The sequence below is a fragment of the Cupressus sempervirens genome, chromosome 5 (genome assembly GCF_028749045.1).
Source record: "Cupressus sempervirens isolate cs-2001-9-10 chromosome 5, ASM2874904v1, whole genome shotgun sequence".
In the NCBI taxonomy this organism is placed as follows: Eukaryota; Viridiplantae; Streptophyta; class Pinopsida; order Cupressales; family Cupressaceae; genus Cupressus; species Cupressus sempervirens.
Window position 1 is genome coordinate 714,114,375 of NC_143122.1, and position 26,587 is coordinate 714,140,961.

A 26,587-nucleotide genomic window follows, 5' to 3' on the forward strand; every position below is an offset into this window, starting at 1 on the left:
AATCTGTCTACACGCTCAGCCCAAACCATGGTCTTGGTGCGAACTGCCTCTTAGTTGGCGATCTATCCACACACTCAAAAACTCTAGCTCTGATACCACTTGATGAAGTGTGCTCCCCTTAATACTATAAACCATAACAGAAAACAAAGAAACAACAACAAATGCAAGAACAAAATATGGACTTCTTATTTGCGATGCAAATGCTGAATTACAGAATTCACAAGTACAATATGCTAACCTACATGGGCGCCTTCATTACAATAATTTGCAAGAGAAGCAACGAACTATCACCTAGAGCTGTCTTAGACAATGTTTAGGTTTTTCTTAAATAGGCAATTTTATGCCACTTGGGAAGGTTCTAGATGCTTAAACTTAATACCTAGGGCCGACAGACTCTAACAATACATATAGCTAACAATACATATAGTCGGCTAAATACACCTTTGACAAATTTTTTTTGAAATTTCTCTAGCCCAACTTCTGAAGGCCATTACTCACAAACTGTTGCTCTGATTGGCTATTATAACCACTTTTTGGAAACACCAGCTCATGATCTACAGGCTAAGAACTGCGCAAGTGCTCTTCCATCGAGTTTTCAGACTTTATCCGGGCACTCAAAGGCCTCCAACAATGAGCTTGAAGATTTTTCTACAAATTTTTCCATTGAAAATCCGCAATAACTTCTCTGATACTTAAATTGGAGCAATGAGATTGTTATGGTAGCCTTATAACTCTAAAATGAACCTTCATGTAGAAAATGAGAACATTCCGAGCTCAAATGAGAGACTTACTAAGAATAGCAAGTTCCCATAAATAGTAACCACTCTGTCTACTAGTCTTTATTAAAATAGAAAAGACTGAAATGAAAATATTTTTGGGTGATGCAAGATTGCTCTTACACCCAGGATGCTCCTGCATCAATATCCTTATGACATGTAATCCAATGATTTTTCTGATCTAGTTTGACTTGTAAGTTTTCTGCAAATTCTGATCAACCAATACTGATTTAATACCGTTACTCTTGCTGAAGCCAGTCTTTAAATATACCAGTTTGTATATTAAGTGTTCTTGCTATGATGTATAGTTCTGCAAATAAAATATTTATCTTTGTTATAAATCAAATACAACAGCAAATGCTAAAGTAGCAGACTTGTATTTTATGTGTCCTTTATCCACATTCTTACCTCTTATGTATATAGCACCCAAGAGGCATGTCCTTAGAAAGGACATGACCGTTTCCAGGTCGGTCGTATATATAAACTAAGGAATATTTTGTCAAGATCGGCATCTCTAAGGATTTGCAATTAGTTAGTAATTACACTAACTATAACCATGCAATAAAGCATTATTAAATGCTCCCAAGGAAGACGCCGATCAGGTTAATAACTTAAAGTATTTAAGAGGCCAATCCACTTAAGTATCTTCATGCTTTACCAGATCTGTACGATTTGCAGATTCAGATCAGTATAATATCAGTGTTACCTCATATAATATTAACATGACCGGGTGAAAGTTGGCTGAGTTGCTGCCAAATTGTCCTCTACTTTTTTCTCAACTCCTTTGCCTATATAACGGAATGCGTTCTTATTGTAAAAGTCATCTTTTGTTGTATGCAAGAAAGCTCTGCCAAACTTGTACAAGCATAACTTTGGTTGTGTAGTACTAATTTGGGAGAAAAGTGAATAAAAGAAGCAATTGGATTTGAAGCTTTGACTGGAAGCAATTGTGATAGAGCAAATTATAATCTTTGACTGTAATTTGTGCCTATTGTCTTTAATTCATGTTATTATTGCGTGTTCAATAATAGAGCATAGTGAGTTAAGAAGCAATCAGAGGCGAAGCTTTGACTAGGAGCGATTGTGTTGATACATAGCCTAGAAGCTTTGACTGTAGCTTGTATGTCCATCTCAAATTCACAAAAAATAGTTAGAATTTCCCTATTTGTGGAAGTCTTTGCACCCCAATGGTAGAGGGTTTTCTTATAGAATAGAAATTATCTACTTCTGGAAGTCTTTGCGCCCCAATGGTAGTGAGGTTTCTTATAAATTAGACAAACATGACTCAAAGCCAGATTGATACACTTTTAATTAGCCTTTGAGCCGGTGTTGATTTATTGGTATCACTGTTTCCAACTATTAAATAGAAGTGTAGTTTAGAGATTTAATCTTGCCCATTACTCACTCTGCGGGTAAGTGAATTCTTTCTTGAAAAACAAGAGGAAAGGATAATGGTAACACCCCTCACAAAATCTCTCAACTTCTTGCTTACCTTGAGTTGTGTTAGTTCGTGATTTTTCAGAGTCACCATTTTTATTCTTTATTTTTTGTTCACTTTTGTTTTCAAGCGTTTTTGTTTGAACCATTGATTTTGTTAAGAGTCAAATGTATTTTGAGGTATGATAACATATTCATCTTTCTCCAACCTCATCTCTTCAATTCATCCTTCTCTCAAATTAATTGTTGACCAAGTTTTTCCCTTAGAAAGTCTTGATCAGGAGTGATTTATCTCGAAACCATCTTACAAAAAGTTCAAAAGTTTCTTGGTATAAAATGTAAACTTCTTTGTACCCCTTGAACCTTTTGTACCGCTTGTACCAAGTTCGGATAGCACGAAGTCGTCTTGAACCCTTTATACCAAATGAACTAGTCCACAAGTTCAATGCTTCGTCCGGTTCTGAAAGATAATGTTTCTTGGTGGGCCCAATCAACATGTCGTGTATATACATATGTGGAGGACACACAACAGCTAGATGCCTCGTCAAGTATGACGCAATCGTGGGTGATGTCATATTTTAAGGCTAAGTGCAAGTAATTAATGGTTGAAGTAAGGTCATCATAACTGATCATGCCAAAACCTTGATTTGGGAGTGCGGAAATAAAGATTTGGCACATGTAAAGGGCAGTAATCATTTGAAGTACTTGTTTCTCGGTTTAGTGTTACTCATTAATTTGTCCTGTCACCTTACTTTCGCGGCATGCCGAAATTAATTCTGTCCTCCACATAATTAATGATCATTTCCGATTTTCGAGATGCATATAAAGAAGGTTTTGCCTTGAAAAAGAGGGCATTAAGTTTCTTTTCTTTGTTCGAAATAATCAGTCATAGGAAAATCGGAGAGAGCATGCCTTCTTCCATATCTGTAATGGTCGTCGCTCTTTAGGTAATCTTTTTGGTTTCTTGTTATTTTTCTTTTGCTTGTTGAGCAAAGTATATTTGTGGTTGTTTCTTTGTTTTCAAATACGAGTAAAATTCCTAAATCATGAAGTCTACACTGCATCTATTCGAGAATACTCGTAGTTTACAATGTAAATCACCTATAGTATTTGACACAGACCTATTAGGGGTTGATTTGGCAAGTATTGCAGAGAGATTGTGTGAAAGACTTGTGAAACCTTTTTCCACTAAAGTGTTGGTTACTAACCTCCTCATGTCCTCCACTTTCCTAATAGCTTACCCTTGTCTAAAACTGATTCAAGAGTGCATTCATATGTATAACGTGTCTAGGGGGAATATATTGAAGAAAGATGGAAGCATTTTGCTGAGTTTCAATACGGAAACTGTATCTAGATTATTCCACTTGGAAGAGCAACAATTTGCTGAGCATACTCTTGCCTTGTCCTCAACTAGATTTTCAAAACAAGCAAATGTCTATAGGAACACCATAGCAAAGAGCTGGACTAAGTCTTTCTACAAAGGTGGTTCTAGGTTACCCAAAACCTTAAAGAAAAGCCAAATGTCCACTCAGGTCCAGGACATAATGGTTCTACTATATAGAATTTGTGGGTCTTCCGATGTCTCTATTTTTGAAGAATGGATGTATTTTTATATTCAAATTGTGTTAAAGGGCTCACAATTTCTAGACTGTGCAGAATTAATAGCTAGCTCTCTCGAAGATTAGCTGAAAGGTGCTCTAAATTCGAAAAAGAACTTTTTCATGTTATCCTATTTTATGTATATGCTAGCTAGCACTTAGGATTTACAACATTTACCACATGAACCTTGGACTGAGAATATTACCATAGATAATTATTGCCCCTTGTTACACAAAGATAAAATTTTGGAAGATTTCAGAAGTGTCCATGATGTCTTTTTTGGAAAGTTGTTTTTTGAATTGAAAAGCCCCTTGCACCCTAAATTGTCTCCTGAGTCTCAAAAGCTCATTCAATCTTTCGGTAGCTTGTACATCCAATTCCTGAGATTTACTTATCTGAGAGTAGGAGGTTTTGATGAAGAGCCTATACGCCTTCCCAGGTTTGCCCTTGATTGCTTTGTCTTGGCAGAGGTAGCTCGACAATTAATTGTTGTAATAAATAAATTCTCAGTTGAAAAAGCTAGTGATATTATTTTCCTGCTTAAGCTAGGCAAATTGACATGTGGAAGCATGGAAGATGCAACATGCATAAGCTTTGACTTGGTTAAACTTGGTTTTGGCTTCTATCAGGCTAGACCGGATTTTGATAGCAAGAGAATTATTCATAGCCTATTTGACACTCATGCAAGGATTGTACGTCTCTAATATGGAAGATTTTTGGGAGGATTGTACAAATGAGTTGGAGGTGAAAAGAAGAGGGTTATCCAAGTTCACTATTACACAAGTCTGTTTAATTGAAACTGGGTGTAGATATGACAGACATAGAAGAGGACAAAATAGATATCCTAGCTCCCCAAGAAATTGAACCAATAAATTATAACATAATTGCTATAGATTGGAACTCTAAAGAAGAGGATAATATTCTTGAAAGATCAACAAATGTGATTGAAAAGACAGTCTTGGTTGAGAATGAAAAAGGACACATGTATTAGTGACCAGATTGACCCTGTTTCTAATGTTGGTCTTACAATTGCCGGTAACAGAAGGTCGTCAAGGATTTCTGAGAAGAAGATCCATAATCCCCCTCTTGTGCCCGTTCTAACAAGAAAACCAAAATGTCAGTACCGGTAAAACTTGACGAGGTAATCCAGGTAGATGGCGAGCCAGATAAAGACCTAGGTGGTGAGCTTATTTATAATAGCCAGAGAGTTCAGATGACTGTGGGTTTGTCTCCTCCGAGGATGCAAGTCGTAAACACTCCTGAAAAAGGTACCGAGTCGCGAGAAGATGCTACCACTCCTAATTGGCTCATAGCTTCAGTAAATACGAAGAGGAGTTTGGTCCCTATTTGTTTCCCTGTTGACGACATTCTGAACAAATACACCAACAAGGCACCAAAACCTAAGAGGACTAAAAGCACAGCTAGGATAACTTTTGATAGTGTAACGAGGAGGAGTATAGCTGAAGTACCCACCTATAATAAAAAAGAGGGAATTGATAAATTGGATCTAAGCTATTTTGAAATCACATGCACAGATTTGGGGCTGATGAACCGTGAAACAAAAGAACACTGGGTGGAGGCATCTACCAAACAAATCGTGCTATAGTCGTAGTAGGACGGGATTGAAAAGAAGAAACTAAAAGCTGAAAATGATGCAATGGTCGAATATAGAAATTCACTGAAAGGTTAGAATTCGGTTCCTGGTAACCAATTGCAGCTCACCTTTGACTCCAGTGCTGCTGAAAATGAACAATTACTAGAGGATTTAAAGAAAGGAAAGATGATGATGTCTGCCGTGTTCAGTTGGATTAGCCTAGTAACAAATTAGGTTGCTAAACTCATGCAAAATCTGCATGAGATTGTTTCTTTGGCCGGGGCTGCACTTGATGAATCTCGGATTCAATCAAGAGTTTGGAAAGGTGAAGTCGAGAAATTCTTAGCTATGGTAACTCAATTGGTAGAAGTAGAAGATTTCGGGCCAGAAAAGTTTCTAAAGAAGAATCCGCTGCAGCAGGTGGATGCAAGATTGATTCAAGTTTTAAGAAAGAATATGGCTTGGAGGGTATCCAATTACACTTCTGCTATTTCCAGAATGCAATCATGCGGAAAGGAATTCAAAACATTGCTTGAACATGTAAGCAGGGATTTTCAATCCATCAACTCAGCCTCTTCCAATCCTCTTAAGGAAGGAGGTTTTGATGTGGAGACCATGATCAAACAATATGAAGAACACATGAAGTTTGTGAAAGATAAAATTGATCTCACATCGTTTGACTTCTACAAGGTGGCCAAAAGCGAGGTAATGTCAGGCATGTGCACTCTGTGACTCCCCAGTTACCTAGATACTGTGAATAAGATGAAGCTGGATAAAGACATTTGGAAAAGCCGACTACAGAGCATCAAGAGCCCGAATACAACTGCCATGACCGAATTCATGAACGTGTTCAGGATGTGGAAGCTGGCACGTGGACAGGGTGATGCTGAAGATAAGGTGGAAGAACCGCTTGACCAATTGGCGAATGATTAGTGTTATCTTTTAAATGCTTTCAAGACATTTAATTTCTGTTTTTAAAAGTTAAATTCTGGGTCTGCGTACCCTTATGTTGGTTTTCATAACTACTTTTAACTAGCTGAGAATTGAGTTTTCAGGGAGATTCTTGGATAGCTTTCTATTTAAGTCTGAAACTTAGTGGCATTTAGGGTTGGTGGTTTTTGATGGTTATCATATTGTGACCATTTCTATCTAAGTTTTATAGCTATGCAAATGTTTTAAGTTTCCAGCATTGTATCTGAATAGTATTGTTCTTTTGGAAAGGAAAATGTTTGAATGTTCAAAGATGTTATGCTTTGAATTTGTTCTTTATTGATTTAGTATTGAATTGTTGAAATTCCTTTGATGCTGGATAATTCTTTTTGTGTTAGATGAGTTTTAGTTTTGAATGTTCTTCAAGAAGTGATTGATAGAGAAACTGTGCATTCTCTCCTTTGTTTGTGCTCTTGTTTATTTAATTATTGTTTATTAGATTATCCCTCTATCTAAGAATAGATGGGAAGCCTTAATACTTTCTGGTTAAAAGTAGCTTTCGTTTAGGAGGTAGTTTTGATTGAACATCTAATAAGGAAGCTGAACCTTACCAAAATTCAAAGAGGAATTGAAGAAGTTGAGATTCCTCAACTGTTGGGAAATTGCATTTGTCTTGTGAATTTGGGCGTAGAAGTTTTCTTTCATTTCTTTTTATTAAAAGACAAATCTGTTCACCAACAAGTTGATCCAAGGAACGGTGAGAAGGGGGAGCCATCCCTTTAAAGTAGGAGAGACTTGGTCTCATATGCTATGGGTGGTCTACCTATTTTGCGACTGGATTTTAGCAAAATTGTCGGTTGCAAAATATCCACCCAACACGATCAATTTGATTAGTATATTTAATTAACTATTTAGTTATTAAATATATTCTATAATGAAGTACTTAATAATTTATTATAGATGGGGAATACCACACTTGATGTCTAATTGAGATATCTAATAATCATTGTATTCTTTAATCAATTACTTAATTATTTCCAATGGGATGTGGACAATTTTGATTTAATATTGAATTTCATTATCAGAGGGGGATATTATAGGATATGAAACCTGTTCAAGCTCAATGCAAAGAGAAAACGTCTGGCCTAATAAGCTCTTTGAAATGGAAATCTATGTAAGTATATTGATTTGGAATTCAGATGTTCACTTATAGTCGCAGGGTCAATGTTATTTGTCTGAGATGTCCACTTGTAATCACAATATCAATGCTATAAATTTGAAAAAAATACTGAATTCTCGACTTAATGTCCATCATTATAACAAGCTGAAACATGTTCACTGTCATCGTATCATGTAAGTACAACCATGGAGGTGCCATTTCACTGTCCCAATATTACTGTCATACAGTTATCTAAGTGCAATCAAATTTCCAAATGGTCATGTGAATATACATCTTTTGTGTAGCAGAGGGGTCTTGAGGGCAAGAGTCAGATAAAATAGAAAAGCTCAATGTGTTGACCAACAGTAATGAAGTAGAGACTTGAGGGATTGTAACAATATAGATGTAAATTATAAAATATTCACTTCCCTCCACTATCTATGCTTTACATACAAAATACATTTGTAAACTTCCACCCGTTTTCTTGGTCTAAGTTTATCGTACGACACTCAGGAATTTCTGACAAACAGTTTGCATGCAAATTAGTTTTCTGATGTCTTTGAGTCTTACCTTTGAAGATGTGGTGCTATTGTTGTGGACTATTTTCAGATTTGTTTTATATTTTGGAATTATTGACAAGACATAATTGAGAATGCACACAACAATAGAGATAGTTAAACACAAATAAAGCTTATTCCAGATATCTCAGATTAATTTCTAAAACGATCACCAAATCAGAACACAACTTAATAGTCTTAGCTAGAGTAGTACATACAGTATAAATATGTGCTCCGTGATTGTAGACATGGCCATTTACTGATTAGAAAATCGGTGGTGTCTCTCCTCAATCTCAGCTAATGGCAGCACTTCCAGATCACACGCAACAACTAGTCTCAGTCACTCAACACTAGTCTGCACCCCCTTGTTCAATATTTTCTGCCTGCAAAGGGTTTTTGGGCATGAAACGACACTACAACCAACAATAAATGTTTGACGGCACTATTATGTCTGCAGTCCTATGTATCAAACAGATATTGACTAATGAGTCCAAATGGCAGACCTAAATGGCAACTCTAGCAGATACGGTTTTGTTACAGCTCTTCCTCAGTCTGTACGCCTTCCAGTAACAGCCTCTTCAGCTTATATGGTACTCAAATAAGTCATGTACATCCAGCAAATAAGCATTCAACCTTCATGTAAACTTCCAGCAAGAATCTATATGTGACAACCAAAATCGAACCCTCCTGGTACTGTAAATGACACTTCCAACATAAATCACAGACTCAGATTTTTATCTTAAATTCCAATCCAAAATCCTCCTGGCTGTGTAGTTTTGACAGCGAGGAAGACGTAATCCCTGAGAGTGGACGTCCTCAAGAATCCAAAGATCAACTCCAGCAAATAACTTAGTTATTTCATCCAGTCATGCTAAAAAGAGAGTACTTTATTCCTTTTTATACACTTTCTCATGAGTTTTCTCTCTTGTTTTGTCAATGTGGGATAAAAAATGTAAAACACAACATTGACTTTTTTCCCTATTATCTCTATTTTCTCGTGGCACATCTTTCTGTGGCACCTTTGTTTTCCGCAACTGCTTTTTCTTAAATATTCTCCTATACCTTTTATATCTCCAATGTGTTATAAAACAAAGGGGAACCATTTAATTTAAATATGTCCCACAAACTATAGATTATGCATTAATGAAGTTAAATAATTAAATATAACTTTTTAAAAGACTTTATTAATGGGTAAGAAATTATATCAATGATAAATAAATGATCCTATAGATATCGAGCAATTTACCACCGACATACATATTATTGAGCAATATAGCTACGATGACTTACTATAAATAGTAAGTGTGCCCAAAACTGTCTCAGAACACCCCAGAATGAACTGTACCTGAAACTGCCTAAGCTAAATGGCCTCAAAAGTCCCTTTTATCATTTATGTCTTGGTCAGCCTATGGGGCCAAGGGAAAATAGGCTAACGACAACATCGTGCTATGAACTCTAGAAAGAGGACATTACAAAACTTATATGGGAGGAAAGGATTACATAGATAGTTTGTATCTGGAGAAGTTAATGCCATGCACAAATAAAAAGCTAATATCAGAAGAGGCCACAAAGCTCATCATCAGACTCATGCAGATAACAACATGCGATCATGTATTATTGAAAATTTGAATTTCTATAAATCTCCATAGTTGTAATTATTTTGTTGTAAAGATTATTCTACTGCTGAAGTTAATCTCAAATCCATCCTGTTATTTCATCTCATAATATCTGTGCCGAAATTTATTATTAATTTGAGTTATTAAATTGAATGTGAAGTGTTAGAGATCTTTAAGTTAACATCTCTTTCTTATTACTGATTTTGCTTTCTTGTGTTCATGTTGAGAGATTGCAGCTCGGGCAGGCTTTTAGCACTCGGCCAGATATATTGCCCAATGCTTATTGTCAGGAACTTGCAAAGTTACAGGTATTCTATTGATATGCTATTCTTATTTTTTCCATGTCATCATCAGTTTCTTACTCATTCTTTGACCTATATCTGTATCGTTGTTGCTACGCCTTTCCTCTAATTTTATTTATCAAAGAAAACATAAGAGAGAACACTTTGTATATGCCATCATGTTTGTGTTTTGCTCTTATATTTTGAACAATGAATTATCACTGGCCTTTTTAAAGAACAGGCTTCATTGCTTTTACTATGGAAATCCAGATCGTACAACCTGACATTTTTAGGAATAGATAAAAGAAATAAAGTGTAAGTGATGTTTCGACGATACTAAGGTATAAGGGCATGACCTGTTATAATAATAACAATGAATTTATTGAATATGACTGCATAGGTTTATCTTTACATAAGACGGACTGACAAATTGCATGGGATAAAAAGGCTATCTGGGTGAATTTATGGAATTTGAAGAGTTCTATGTTTACAAAGTTAATGGCAACTTGAACTGTCTTGTTTCTGAATCTCTTGGACCCAACAAATGATTTAAGTAGACAGTCCACCATCAATGGCGTTTTTTGTTTTTTTGAGATTTAAAATCTATGTCTTCAAGCAATTTGGCTTATGTGGCTTGTGAACAAGGACATGTTGGGACAGTGGTGTAATGCTCCGTCCATAGCTGGTGGAGTTGGTTGACCTTTAGCCTACTCAATCGGTTCAGGCTATTGAATTAGGGAGAGGGGACCTTAGAGGCAATTTGTCTAGTGGTTTCGATAGTATTTGATGGCTAGTTTGGCTCCCACCAGGATTATGTGCGGAATGCCCTTTTTAAGAGTGATTTTGTTTTACTTTTCCAGTACTTACTAATTTTAGTAAATCAGTTTTGAGCACTGGCTGGGCCATTTGGTAGGGTTTTTAAATAAAAAACATTAATTTAACCCCTATTTATTTTTTTAATAACATATAAAGGGCCAGTTGGTTTGTTTTGTTTTCTTAGTTTTGGTATATAGACACACACATACATATTTTTGTATATTATATATATATACAAGTAGAGGTTTGTCTTATTCATATACTCATTTATTTATATGCTTGCATTTATATTTGTTGTCTTGCATATATATATTTTTGCCTATAATATTTTTGCTCTTGTTAGTTTTTAGTATTTACTGTTTCACATTGTCTTTGATTTTGTTGGTTGTTTTATTTCTCCCTTCCTGTTTTATCTAATCCCAATCCTTGGGTCCCCTCTTCCTCAAACCCCTTTTTATCCCACCCTTGGTCTGCAATATTTCTATTTTCCTTATGCTGTTCTCCCATTCTGATGGTGAATCACAGAGTTTGATCCAAAATGTTGGTGCAAAAAAGAAAACAAATCAAATCTAGAAATATTAGCTTACTTGGTTAGTGGATGGCGTGCCCATGTGATTATTGTAATAAAATAATAAATCATCAAGCCATAATGGCTTTTTTGGTTTTGATTCTGGTTGGTGGACTTCAATTTTTAACACCTATTTGTCCAACAAAAAGAAACTATAATAACCAGCATATTGTTTGTCATGAGCTTGAAATGTAAAATTATATGGATTATAGCTATTATGGAACATGAATCACCTAACTGAAGTCAACATTTTCAAGGAAAAGTATTATACATTTGAATTTGAAGTGATCCAGAATTGTGTCTCTAAAGGGTTCAAACTTTGTTTGAAGTTTGGTGAACTTTATGCATTTCACGTTTCATGAATTTGGTGAAATACAACATATTATAAATTTTTAAATGGCACAGATATAGTTTTGATTACTGTTGATGTGGCGACTGATGTGACAACCAATCTTGCTCTCAAACCCCAAGCTCTCTAGGGTCTCCACTAGGTCATTCACTCGACCAAATAGGGCTTCTACACACCCTATTGCCTCTAAGGATCCTAGCCAATAGATCCTATTCCTTCAACTGGTTCACATCAATTGGTTAGTACAAGTTTGCTTATAACTTCCAACAACTCACAATAACCACAATGCTCATTAGCTCTGCCCATATGATGAGATGGACATCTAGGTATGCCTTAGGTCTCTTCCCAACATTCCAAACCCAAAACAATGACAAAACCCTAATTGAGTTGCAATCCATAAGTCAAATTGCACTCAAATGCTTGAAAAAAGGCTACAAGGATTAGCCCTCCAAATGCACAAAAACCAAGATAACTTGAAAAATCCCTTAACACTGGCCAAAACAAACAATCATTACAGACACCCTTTTCAGAGATCTTGAAGATTTTGGAATTCTTAAGTCCCCAACTTGTCCGTACAGTGCAAGCACAATTTTAGCCTTATTTTGAGGGTTTCAAGGGTTTTAGTGCTGTTTGGTGTAAAAACCTCCTTAGGGTCCTTACCAAGACTTCTCCTTCGGATTGGGGTTAGCCCACACCTTCTTCTTACTCACCATGTGGTTGGATTGAAGAATCAGACCTTTCAATCCACTCCATAGCTCCGTTTACTGAACTGTGATCCCTAACCAAGTTGGTTTTACTTGTCTAGGGCATCACTTTAAAAACCAATGCTGTGCATTCCAAGGGCCCTCCATTACTGTACATGGAGTCTAGTTCCAAATCCCAAGAGGCCGTGCAATGCATATGGTGGGAAGTGGCCTTAAGACTCCATTTTCCACATCCTGCTCTGTTCAGACCAGCAGGCTGGTAAGGTGCAAAAGATTTATTTACAACACTACAAAGTGATTGAAAGGACAAACAAAAGCTTTACAGAGATCCTAAAGAACCTAACGAAACTTATCTAACACAAAATCTACTGCGTCTAATCCGTACAAAACCTAGGACACACAAAACAAGAAACTGCTATATCCAAATGTTGTAGCACAGTCCGCATGCTGCAATAACTTACTTCTCCAACCCCTTGAAAAGGTTGAGTTTGGCCTTATATAGGCTTGGCACAAACGATCCCAACTAACATAAGTGGTTGAAGAGCTCCCATGAAGAAGTTCCTCATTTTGCAAGAAAATTGCAAAAGTTGTCAATGACAACTTTTGCAAGAATTGAGCAATTTTGCATATTTGCTTCTAAAACTTGCTCTAGTTGTTATCAAACCATGCAAAAGGCCTTAGATAGGTACAACACACCTAATAAGGCCCTCCAAACACTTACTTTCCCTATTTACCCCGCAAAACCCAAAAATGCCCTATTTAGCCAAATGAGCAATTTTTGCAATTTTGCATATTTGCTTCTCAAACTTGCTCTAGTTGTTACAAAACCATTCAAAAGGCCTTAGATAGGTACAAAACACCTAATAAGGCCCTCCAAACACTTACTTGCCCTATTTAGCCCCCAAAACCCAAAAATGCCCTATTTAGCCAAATGAGCAATTTTTGAGTAATTTTAGCAACATTGCCACTTTGGGCCCTTCTAACCTATCTATCCACACCCTAGGACCAAGTTGGTACCCTTATTGATCTAGTGATGTGGCTAGCATCACTACAAGCCAAAACATCAAAGAAGCCCTAGGTCTACCCTTAACCTACCTAGGTGCTCCTGCACCAGCCACATTTGAAACAAATATGATACAGAGACATTGTTGGAACCAATGTATTTTTAAAGATTTAATACCATTAGCTCCCTAGAATTTGTTTCATTGCTTTGTAAGCTAATTTTGTATTTTGAAGTAATTAATAATTTAATTGCTATACTTTTTGTAATTGTTTTTCCTATGCATGTTGGAAGGATCAAATACCACCATTTTCTACTAGATTAGCAATTCAATCTATCGAATCGCAGCTAGGGGCACCAATATCAAAGCTTTTTGCTGATATCAGTTCAGAGCCTGTTGCTGCTGCATCATTGGGACAGGTCTATAAAGGTGGGATTTTTTGAATTAAAAAATTGTTTAAAATTTAAATTACCTCCTTTTTTGGTTTCCGCAAGGTGCAAGAGCTTGTGTGGTATTTTTTGCGACTTTAGAAAGATTGACATTTAGTTTAGATGACTAATTTATTTCTATTATCGTGGGACTCAAGCAGCTCATCTGCATACTGGAGAGCTTGTTGCTGTGAAAGTACAGAGGCCTAGGATGCCATTGATGTTGGCTCTTGATGCACATCTTATACACATGATTGGGGGCCAATTGAAGCACTATGCAAAGGCACGAGGAGACTTGTTGGCTGCAGTAAATGAAATGGTGAGACAGACTTTTTTGATCTTTGCTTTTTTCCACCATGGATGATCTCCATGGGGATTTTTTTCAATATACAAATGCCTACAAATCATATGAGAGCTATTGGCAGGATAATAGTATCCTAATCTCTTATAGTTTAGGTGTAATGTTTTAATGATTGTGGGACTCCAAATTATTTTGTGTTCATATGTAATTGAAAAATTGAATTTCATGGAGGACAAGAGAGTTTGTTTCCTTCCTTTACTTCTGTGTTTGATTCAATGAATTGCTGAGAGCAAGGAGGTCTAATATATATGCTTCTTTTTTGAAATACCCTGCAAACACTCATTTTTCTTTAGCATAATTCATGTAAAAGTTGTATAACAAAAACATTAAACAAAAAGCAACTGAAAATATCCATATGGTTCAATTCTTCACAATCATAAGTTTATTTTGACTATTGTAGTCAACATGTGTTCACCGAATGGTAATGTAATAACCCTAGCTGGTTGATTACTTCAACAATACCAATTTTCCCACTTTCCAGTTGCTTAACATTCCGTAAAACACTTGGCACACAATTCTGCTATAATGCTTAGAAATGTATTTTCTTTTTGTAGTCTTTGGTATATATGATTCTGTAAATAATGTTTACATATGCAAGTGATAAACAAGGAACTAGCAAATTATAATTCATAGGACAACAACTTGGTGTGTAATCAACTAGAGCATTTTATATTAATTTATTTCTATTACAATTAGCACCTGGTAAGGATGATCTTGAAAATCAGGCACAGCCCGATTCTGCCCAGCTCCTATTATCAGCTTCACCAAATTTGCCAACAACCACTTTCAGCCCTGGACGTCCAAGGAATAGGCAGAATTATGGTTCTGCCATCCACCACATCCAATGCAGCCTACAGACTTAGCTGCGTGAGCTCCCAAACCAATCACAGCTCTCAATTTACTACTGCAGATCACCTGAAGTAAACACAGGTTCTCCTAATACAACCTCAGCCTGTCTGAGATAAACGCAGGCCTTAATTGGTGCTCACTGTAATCACAGGCATGAAAGAAAATCCCAGTCGCTGCAACAAGTAATTCACAGCCTCCCAAAATGTATTATGGCTTCACCAAAAACAAATCTCAGGTTCACAATTTCAACACCAGCACACTTGACACCAATGAGGAAAACAGGAAACACTGCAATACAATATAATCTGTATCTCCTGCAAAACCTAACGTCTTCCTCCTTACAGGAGTCACAGAATTGGAACACTCAACAGTTCCCAGAAAATACAAATATCAAATTCCAGAATTCCCTTTCACAACTCTCAGCCAAAGAACTCTTGTCAGCTACAGCCAAAACATTATGAGAAGATATCCCACAAACAACCTTCATTCAATTATTGTAGGAAATAGAAGAAGAAGACAATAATGAACCTCAGATTTATTTAATCCACAATACCTCAGCTATGTATCTAATGTAGAGCCCAACACCAAACCGTTAGACTTCAGCAAGGGCACATAAGAAATCATCAACCTCAGAAAAACTTACCAAATTAACAAAGGCAAATAAATTCAAATTAGATAATCGGATGCCTTTCCCATCAAATGGCCTCATATTTATAATCTCCAAATGGCACAAGTTTCCCAAATGAACTTCACTTAAGAAGCTTCCTCCACACAACATTAAAATATAATTAAGTGCCATTATAATATATTTTATTAATTGCTTTTGACTCAAAAAATTACCTTTTCCACCATAACATAATATTCTGACACACAAGGCCACTATTTCTTGTGCCCACGATTTAAAACTTTTCGACCTGGTTCCAACAAGCTATGTTATTGAGATCATAGTTTAAAAATTCGGTTTCGGCAATATCTCATCTAGCCCAATTTTTTTGAAAATATCGGAATCGGCAAAAACTCGGCGAAAAATTCGGCAATAAATCGGCACTTTTATCGAACATTTGAAAATATACAATTTCTTAAAACTCATATACACACACCAAATTTGTAGGACATATAATGATTTGAGATAGCCACCATATATTAATCAAAGTTTTGAGTAAAAAAATAGTCTATGATTCTATAGCAACTAAAACTTAGTAAATTATCATAGTGATAGAATCATATACCAAGAAACAAGTGCAACATTTGATTATAAATACGTTCAATGCATATAGAAGTCAAACTTTGTGAAACTAAAACTTTTCAACACATCTTAAGTTCAAGTTTTAATATCAATTAGGGATCCATATCAGGTTCAAGTTTCAATATCAAGCCTCTCCACTTGTTTGTGATCATGTAGAACTAAAAGTCTCCATTGAGGCTGCCATGGCCTCGAATGTCCTCTTTTTTGCTTCCTTATTTTGTGCAAATTCTTGAAGGCTTGTCAAAGCCTCTCTTGAAGCCTCCTCCGGACATCTATCACACAGTGAAATGTCATTGTTTGGAATCTTTGCAAGATGGTATTTTAGTCGGCTTACACTTGAAGTCATATGCTTCTGGCAAAAGATACATTGGATTTGTCCTTCGTTTGCTCCTCGGGTCCCATATTTCCATAAAGGGTCCTCTCTGCCACCAACCATCTTGTGAGGAAACAGGCAGACTTTGTAGCACAAAAAATAACCAATTATAATTAGAAAGCTTCTAAATTTACAATAAATCAAATTTAATATTCATTAAATTTATTAAAATACTGTTATAAATTTATTAAAACCTATGGAAAAATAAAATTTATTAATATCTAATATAAATCTATTAATATATATTATAAATCTAAAATCTATTAAAATGCATTATAAATATGTTAAAAATTAATAAAATATAGTGAAATTCATAGGAAATTTAAAAGTTAAAACAATCTATTATGTATTTTTAGTTTTTAATTATTTACCAAAATATATTATATTTTGATTTTACTTTTATAAAATAAATTAAATGTTAAACAAAATTTATGAACAAAATATATTAATATTTAAAAACAATTTACAAAATGGTAAAACAATACATACCTGGGAAGTGCTACCAAAAAAGTTTAAAATAGTCCAAATCGATGCAAGAATGAAGAAATAGTAAAATCGGTGTAATGCTTGTCAAATGCCGATAATCACCTCTACAGTCTCCAAGCTGTCATCGGATGCAGAGTCCAGACAAATCAAAGTCAACTGTCGACCCTCTACCACTATCATGCGCAGACAAATGAGGGTCCAAACTCGTGGAGACCAGACATACTCAGACAAATGATCGATTAGGATTGGAACGAAACAAATGAAAGTTGGAAATTTATAACATGACATCAAACCTAAAATATCCCGCTCTGACTTTTCAATGATATCTTTTGCGATTTTTTGGATTTTAACGCGATATATCTCGAAATAAATGACGCGATTTTTTGCAATTTTTCGTTGCCGGTTTCTACTGCGTTATATTCGGCAAGGTATTTGCTTTGCGAAATATCGCGAGATTGGCAATATTTTGGCGGTTTTTTAAACTATGATTGAGATGACCAACATTAAACACCAACAAAAATTGAAACTTAAACTTATTTAGATGAATAATAATAATAATCTAAGTTGTCGGTTCGGATGTTGGTTTAGATGTAGATTCGACATTCGGGCTCAAAATTTGATCAAATTTTTTTTGGGTTGGGTTCGGGTTCGTTTTGGGTTTGTTTGTACAAGATTTTTTAATTTTAATTTCTTTTATATATATGTAAAAATATGCTGCAACAAATAAGTTTATAACTATATGAAGTGCGGGCGTGTTTTTGGGCTGGGTCAGTTGGATAATAAATCAGATTATCTTTAAACCAAAAAAACACCATTTCAAAACAATAAAAACATAAAAAGTCAAACTTTTTTGTTTGCACGCACAAATTCATAGTCATTCCTCTCAGGCTCTTCCGTCAACTACAAATTTCACTCGACATTCGTCCAAATTTGTCTAGGGTCTGAAAAAGAGAATCCACAAGGAATTGCTCAGACAACTGACAAATTTGACAATAACTGGAACCGACTTCGAATTAGCTACGAATCGGATGTTGAATTTCCATGCTTTGGGGCAAATATAGTAACTTAGATGATAATTCACCTGTCTTGCGAAAACAACTGAAGAAACATCAGAATTGAAATCTGACATTACCAGAGTGATCTTGATGAAGAAAGACGATGAATGAACCTAACGGGGTGACTTACTATAAATAGATGCTTCTTCCAAGATTCTTGGAGCCCAAATCGAAAGCTCGAAAAAAAACTGAGATCATCACCCAACTCCTCTAACTCAACTGAGCTTATTGGAACCGACAGTTTGACTTACTATAAATAGTAAATCCCTCAAACAGAGCCAAAACACACCATAGGTTGTTGGAAAGCCTATAACCCCACAGCTGAAACCCTCAAATCCCACTATTAGCTCACAAGGGTCGTGATGGTGAATTGACCTAGCCAATTGCAAGGACTTGCTAAAAATGTGGAAATTACAGGTAAGGCCTAAGATATACCATTTGGAAACCAAAGGGCCTCACTGATAAACAGCAATTTACAAATGACAAAAAATGGCAAAAAAGGAAAACTGATCCCTCCCTTAAAGTTCATTTCTTGAAAGTTGGACCTGAACTAAGAGTGGTGAAATTATGAAAAATGTCATGGGGCATGCAAGTGACTATGGCTGCAAATGATAAACCTTATTTTGGCTTGTGTTGGATGAAAAAACAGGATTTCTTTTCTAGACTTTTTTCTGATTGAATGCCTATTAGTTGAATTGCATTTATATTAACTTGTTGGTTCCGATTGGGGATTGGGTTCAAAGTTGCGAGTTTGTTAATTTTTTGTTTTGAGGAAGTTGGGTTCGTTTTGAGTTTGTCCATGCAAAAAGCATATAAAAATAAAAATATATGCATATATGCAGCAGTAATTACGTTTACTATATGCCACTATGCTATTAATCAAATATTATAGCAAACTACACATGCAATATAAAACAATTTAGTTCTTGCATCCTAAGCTGGGTGATATATTGCTAGATTTCTTACATGTGAAAAATGTGGAAACACGCTATATACTGCTCCTTTAGAGTGTTGTTAATAAGCATGCGAATGTTGCATAGCACATCTTTCCATCTTATGGTTTTTAGCCAAGTTGCCATATTCGCTCAAAAATCCTCAAATTTGACATTCGATTCATTGAGATTAGTAATCAGTTCGAATTTTGTTCAAATTTGCTTGATGCCTGCGAAATTTTGTGCAGATTCACTATTTCAGACCCTAGTCGTTTTTGGGTGAATTTGTAGCGACTTTGTTAGATGTCAGCGGAGCCCGAGCATAATTTGAACCAAATTTATAGAGTTCGGGAAATCCGAAATCAATTAGTTAAAACTTAACATTCACTAATTATTGTTCACCATATAATCAGTTACAGTAACAAGAATGTGAAATATCCCAAATGGATATTTGCTCTGCTGCTGCTATAATGTTTAATTATATAAATTATATTTTCCTGTAGATTTTTCTTTGATATTATAGAGCTAGACAGAAGTTGTAGAAGAATGTTGTTTCTTTTTGTATTTTTTAGAATATAGGTATTACAATGAATAAATAATAGTAACTGATAAAATAGAAGTGATAGAAATCATATGCAGCAATACATACTAATCTGGAAATGATTTTAAAACCGTACTAGCAAAGTCTGATTTATTTCAGAATAGTACCAATACAGATGTACTTCAAACAAGGTTGATGCTAGCTAAAGATGGGAACCAGCTACAGCCAAACAAATTCAAATGATAAAACCCAAGCTGCTGCAATAAAACAACTCTAGTCTGCTGCAAATAAACACTTTAGAATTCCTCACGTGAGCTGCTATAAATAAATGCCAAGCTGAACCAAAGTGGCCTCCTTCCCTAAAAATCCACTGCTTGCAAAGTGTGGCTGCAATACTAGAAATCAATCCTCTGCCTTGATCAAACTGTATGCATAGGAACCTTTGAATCTGATCCTGTTGAGGGCTACGTCCCAACAAATCTGCTCTCAGCACTAGGGTTTGTGTCCGAGGTGAGGAATGCTCTTCCAAAGCAATGGCGTCCAAATAGGTTGACAAAATGATAAAAGATACTCACCTTTAGGTTACCATCTCCTTATATCCCCTCTCCAAGGCAAATCGAACCCTAAAAGAACCCTAAAGTGTATTTCATTTGAACTTCATAATATAACATTATTTCTCCAATAAAGGCATCCAAATAGAAGGAAATCATTACTTTATTAATGAAAAATAGCTCCAAGCATCAAATAAGTCCTAGCAAGTGATAATCAAATAGTAGAGACTGAGCTCTTTCCAACGAGCTATCACACATAGGCAAATCGATCCAAATGGAGCCAAAAAACTCCTTATTACTCCAAAATGGCTAAACACTTAGCCTTATTTAAAGTATTAAAATGCTAACTTAGGAGAATATTTAAATATATTAAAATATTTCCCAAGTAGCCAAGGAACAACCCAAACCCTCTAAAACATGAAATTGAGTTTGTCACCTATTTGTGACTGATGTCGGACAACTTGGGCCAACTGGCAGTCTCACCCTCAAATCTAGGGATACTCCTAAAAAATAGGGAACACACCCAAATCTCCCGAAATTGAGACCAGGGGGTGATCTTGTAGAACCTCAACTCTGGAAACGTCACCACCTCCTAAAAGGTAGGAATCTCCTCCTACAATCAAGGAACTGCCTCCTAAAATCAAGGAACTGCTCTCAATTGATCTACTACTGCCTATAATACCAAATTCGGACATTGGAAACCTTGATTGAGTCCCTGATCATCACTGCCAGCCTATGAGACTCCATAATAGGTTAACTCTCGTGTCATTGCTAGACAGAGCTAAAGAGAGGACATGACAGAATGAGAAATTTGAATGGGCATTCCATGAATGTTCCGTATAATCTATAGTTGAGAATGAGAAATCCGATCCCAAAACGAACTCAAACACAACCTTAAAAAAATTTGAATGAATTTCAAACTTGAATGTCGAACCTGCTTCCAAACTAGAATCCGAACCTGCAACTTAGGTTTTTAGTATTCATAATTGTTCATCTGTACATAGAGAATGTTATAATGTCCCCTTTTTAGTAGGCAAGAATTTTGGATGATTAGCCTATTTTTCTGGCCCTCGTAGGCTGTTGAGCTGGGATAGAGGGTTTCCTGAGGCTTGTATTGTCTCCACAGTAAGTGGTTTCAAGTTCTGGCTGTCATTTGGTATTTCCAGGGCTCTGGTTACCATACGTATTATTTATGGTACCTCAGAGGTTGATCAAGAAGGGCCCTTTCTTTAGTAAGGTAGTCATATTGATAGAGGACTAGTGGTTGACTCCTTGGTTCAGATGGTTCGTCAAAACAATGAGTATTTAATGAGATATTACTTCTTTAATGGCCTTAATTGTGTTTAATTATTTAAGATATATAATAAAGTTGTAAAATGACTTTGTAATATAGTGGGGGCCATGTTGAGGGTACTATGTAATTAATACTCTTTGATTAAAAGTATGCTTTATTAATGATATATTAGAAGTCAACAAATGCAAATGTCATATACATTAAAGAGCAATTAAAGAGCCTTGCTTGCAAAGATTCAGGGTGAATTATTATAAAAGTCAATGAAGAAGGAAATGAAAAGGTGTGGATTTGAGAATCTGGTTTTTTGTGTGTTGAGCTGGGAACCAAAGGTTCAAAGTTTTTCATCTACAAGAATTATAAACTGTTGTGTGATCTTGGCACTTTGAATCAGTCCATTGCTGGTGTATGGTGCATTCTATGTCAGCTACACTCAGTGGGTGAGATTGCAGGAGGGCCTACGTTTTATTTGTGGAGTGATTGCAGGTTGTGTGATATTTATTGAAGCTACTGTATTTCTATTAGTAAGCTGCGTAAGTGATGTTTAAGGCTGCCGTTGTCTACGTAATGTCACACGACATCTTCCAATAACATTCACAAGGGTTCTGAGCTGCATTAGGTGGATTTGACATTGCAAGATATGAATAATTCTTCCTTGTGCCAAACATTATTTGGCTATAACCTCAGCTAATTGCACTCAGAATTACAAACGGTCACAGCTGTATATAACTTCCAGGTTCCTTATATTTGCGTTGTACCAATTGCTTTTGTTACTGCTGTAGGTGATCATTTATATTAGATTGTGGCATTGTCTGGAAATTCATTGAAAAAACCATTAGTCTTGGTTAATTTTTTATCAGCAGTGCTCTAGGGTTTGCAAGCAATAATATATGTGATATTCTTGATATATTGTTCATATTCATATATCTATTGCTCAAAATCTAAGTTGCTGATTTGAGTTTGGGGACAGATTCGGGTTCGTGGGTTTGGGCAATTTTTTTTTTCCCATTTGGGTTCGTGTGTGGGTTCATGAGTATGTATATATATATATACAAAACAAAAAAATGCATTACAGTCCAAATGAAGGACCCTGCCCAGACCCGCAGCGAACCCGGGCGTGGACCCGGACCTGTGCGAACCCGGACCTGGATCCGGGCAGCAGGGTCCAAACCCAGTAACTAAGCTCAAAATCAGTTAGTTTTCATGCCAACTGTATGACAAAACGTCCATTAGCTGTGGTTGCACATTTTACATGTAGAAAGTTAGAAATCATATTTATGCATTTGAAAATGCAAGAAGGATTGCATTTTGCATGTTAGTTCTTTAACTTCATTTGGGACCATTCCAAGCAAGCAAAAACAATCTGAAAATAAATCCAGCAATATAGAGGTTGCATGCAAAGTAAAAATGTCAAACATCTGAAAAGTAAAGAAATTTGGTGTCTGATGGAGTTGGAATGAGCAGGGGTTCTTACACATGTTGTATACAAAGGCTCTTTATTGGAGTTGTGAAGTGTAATACTTAGCCCATGCTGCTTGTATTTAAATATCATCTAGATTGGCATACAATTTCTAGCAATATATATTTGTGGTCCTGGTGTTAGATTGATTTCAGTCTCAACTGTCAAGTTGTGGAAGGATAAAAAATGTCCTATGGATCTACAGATTTAGAAACTAACAGAATTTAGTGATCACAAATATGCATAGTATGTCACTTGTAATTCAAATAGCAGTCTTAGAGAGAGAATATCTGATCAACGTAAAAAGACATCTTGCTGCAATATGATAGTTCTACACAAGAGTTGAATTATTTGTCTCAGAAATCTGCTAAAGAGAGAAATGCCAAATTTTATGCCAAAACTTACAAATATGTAGGTGAAATTTGGCTTGGGTTCACCTGGTTTTATTCAAGCTAAACCCACAGGCTGTGGGAAGGACCTTGGCCAAACACACAGAGGATCAGACCTGGACCAAAAATGGTTTAAACCAGAGTTGAACCTGGGGGTTTCAAGGAAAGGACCCAATAATGTAGATTGATACTTTTAGTGATATTATATTTTCCTAAGTTTCCAAATTCTTCCTAGAAGTCTGAAGGTTTCTGTCCGGCCTGGCTCAAATTTGGGTCTGGATGCAGTCCGGCCCAAATACAGCTAGGGTCGGTTGCATTGACTGGGTTCACTGTGAAGGACCTGCACAGAATTTTGCCACATTTGCAGTAAATTTTGATCTGAGTGGTAGATTGGGAAGACTTTGACGGTTTGCCCCCTTTGAAAGTCACTTAAATTTATCTTTTTACAACATCCTCCTTATATACCCTAAGGTGCCAACATATAAGGTCACTTTATAAAATTAAATAACACTAAGTTAAATATTGAATTTACTATTAATTTATTAACGTTATTTAAATTTGTTTCTCTAAACAACATAACATACCAAAATATTGACATTAAATGCAATCATCAACCCAACATAGGACAATTCCAAACTAGTGTAAACTGCAAGCAACCACCTTCCTGAAAAAAATATAAAAATATTGGCGAATCTTACACTATTTAAATATTTTGAGAACTAAATTTTTAATTTTATAAAAATGTGGCTATTTTAAATATTTTTAAGAACTAATTTATTAGTCAAAACTTTTTAAAATTAGCCAATTGGTGAATATTAGCCACTAAAAAATGCCCCGTCCTAAACTGATCAAGTTGGTATCCCACCTGTCACTTACCAAATATATTAAGAAAGGACAAATTCCGTATGCTGCTCCAGAAAGTGTCATAATACAAATTTTATCAGACCAAGCTCAAATCAACGCTTGGTAAATCTGAATGAGCTGGTCTAAAGGGTTACCAAGCCTCGAAGAGTTCCCTACCCATAACTTGTTAGTCTACGACAACTCTAGTCAACAATTAAAGTTTATTAAATCCCAAATAGTGTGAATACGACAGGCTTTATATATAAGACAAGTTTGTGATTCTCCAGAATCGCAGATGCTTCTAAACTAGAGATCTCTATCACATACATATTTGTTGTGGCTGACCTTTCTATTCACTGCTGAGGTTGGGATATATATTTTTGGACTACTATTGAATACTAATACTAGCCACTTATCATTATGAATATTCTTTTAATAAGAATCACTTGTCTTTACTCAAAAACATAATCGCTGCAGTGTTCTTTGAATGAGACAAAACGGGAATAACACAAATTTTATCATTTATGACCAAGATCTGTCTTTACTATCACAGCTTTTTTCAAACATAATTAATAGTAATGCTTTGTAAAAGTGCCTTGATAACATGGATTGCTGTTTATCAATATGTTAATCATTTTCGTTCATTGTAGTTTTCTGTTCCAATGTCTTTTAAGTTGTTTTATATTCAGTTCCTGTAGATATCAAAGGTATGTATCTGATCAAGTTTTACTGTGAAAGGCCCATATCTGAATGACACAAATGTTGCTAACATGTTTTGACATCAGTGACGCTTGATTCAACAAATATTTCATTCCAGCTCTTTTCTAGTTGACAGCCTACCTTTATAAACGCTTTGGAAATTTGTTAGAGTTAAGAAGGCACACAGTAATTTTCACTAACCATTATATTCATTTCCCCTCATCAATCTAAATAGAAGTGGCCTATCTGCTATAAGCCTTCTGCACTTGAATGTGGTTTGGTTTGTATGTCTGTTTTCCTTTATCAGTTTCATAGAAGTGGCATATCGGCTATAAGCCTTCTGCACTTGAAATGTGTTTTGGATTGCATGTTCAGCCCCCAGTTCACCTGCAGAACTGGATCGATACAGCTTTTGCAAGGAACATAAACTCTGTGAAATCATGTGTTTTCTTGAAAAACAAAATTGAATATCTAGTGTGTTGATGTAGAAAATTCAATTTCCAATATATTTGGCAATTTTGAGAGTGAAGGCTTCTAGGTGGTTATCATTGGGCTATAATTTCGAGAGTTGAGAAATCTGTGACTGAGTTTATATCCAGGATGTGTTTCCTATTTGCCAGAACCTTCAGGCAGGCCTGATTGCTGGATCTACATTTAATTCGCTTTAAAAAAAAAATCAGTGCTCTATCTGCCTATCGCTTGTTCAGATTTCCGTGCTACTCAAGGACTGTTGATTGTGTCATAAGTTCCCCGCCATAAATTTCCATTAAATTGAAAACCAATTTCTCTTCTTCCCAGGCTGGAATATGTAGAATATTAAGGTACACTTGGACTAACTGAAGTTCAGATGTTACTACTATCTGCCAGTGAATGAAACTATTTTGTCAGTCCATTGTGCTATGTTAACCTCTTTTGTTGGCTTGATTTGTTCCCATATGGCTGTGTTGAATTTTAAATAGGTTGGGAACTCCACGTAACTTGTTTATAGATTCCCTTTCTGTGACCCCTAATATTAAGAACTTTTCTTTTGTTTCATCTAAAGCTAACATTGCCAAATGTAACTGTAGATTGCCTTAACATCTATTTTCTCTCGTGAGGTCCTTGACATTTCTGTGACCCCTACTAATATTAAGAACTTTTCTTTTGTTTCATCTAAAGCTAATGTTGCCAACTGTAACTGTAGATTGTCTTACATCTATTTTCTCTCGTGAGGTCCTTGACAAGTTCAAAGAATGGTTTTGAGATCTTATATATTTTCTGACTCAGAGAACTGTAATGATGTCTCCCATCCATGGTTACCAACCCATGAGTTTTTCCTTCCTCTCTAGCTACTTTTATTAGTCTTTACAGATTTTCCTCTTATGAAATAAACAAACATGGCCAAGATAGGTCAAGTATTGATCCTATTTATGATAAATAAATACATCAGATGCCATATACCTGTGAATTCCGAACTGCATCTGCCAATTTTTTTAACAAGTGTAATTTCAATGGTAATGCTGATATTTAGGTAATAAATCCCTGTGCAGCAATATTTACCTGTATTTCAGTCTATCACTGTTTTGGCTTATCTGTATCTTGCACAGAATCATTTATAAATAACTTGTACATTTGGTTTATATTATTGCCTACACTTTTCTGAACCCCTGGAGATCAAGTTACAGTACAGCTTTTATGAGTGCTTGTGAATTATGGTT

At 35.7% G+C, this 26,587-nt stretch overlaps 1 protein-coding gene across 4 annotated transcripts in view; it reads left to right on the forward strand.

The window, feature by feature from the left end:
- Positions 1-26,587, forward strand: part of LOC149557985 (Protein kinase superfamily protein) — a 235,137-nt gene that overhangs the window by 148,453 nt on the left and 60,097 nt on the right. For all 4 annotated transcript variants that reach the window (XM_089832437.1, XM_089832438.1, XM_089832436.1 and 1 more), the window contains exons 6-8: positions 9,905-9,976; positions 13,681-13,816; positions 13,977-14,134. In XM_089832437.1, the coding sequence (XP_089688563.1) occupies positions 9,905-9,976; positions 13,681-13,816; positions 13,977-14,134 (366 nt within the window). The remainder of the gene's footprint in view (positions 1-9,904; positions 9,977-13,680; positions 13,817-13,976; positions 14,135-26,587) is intronic.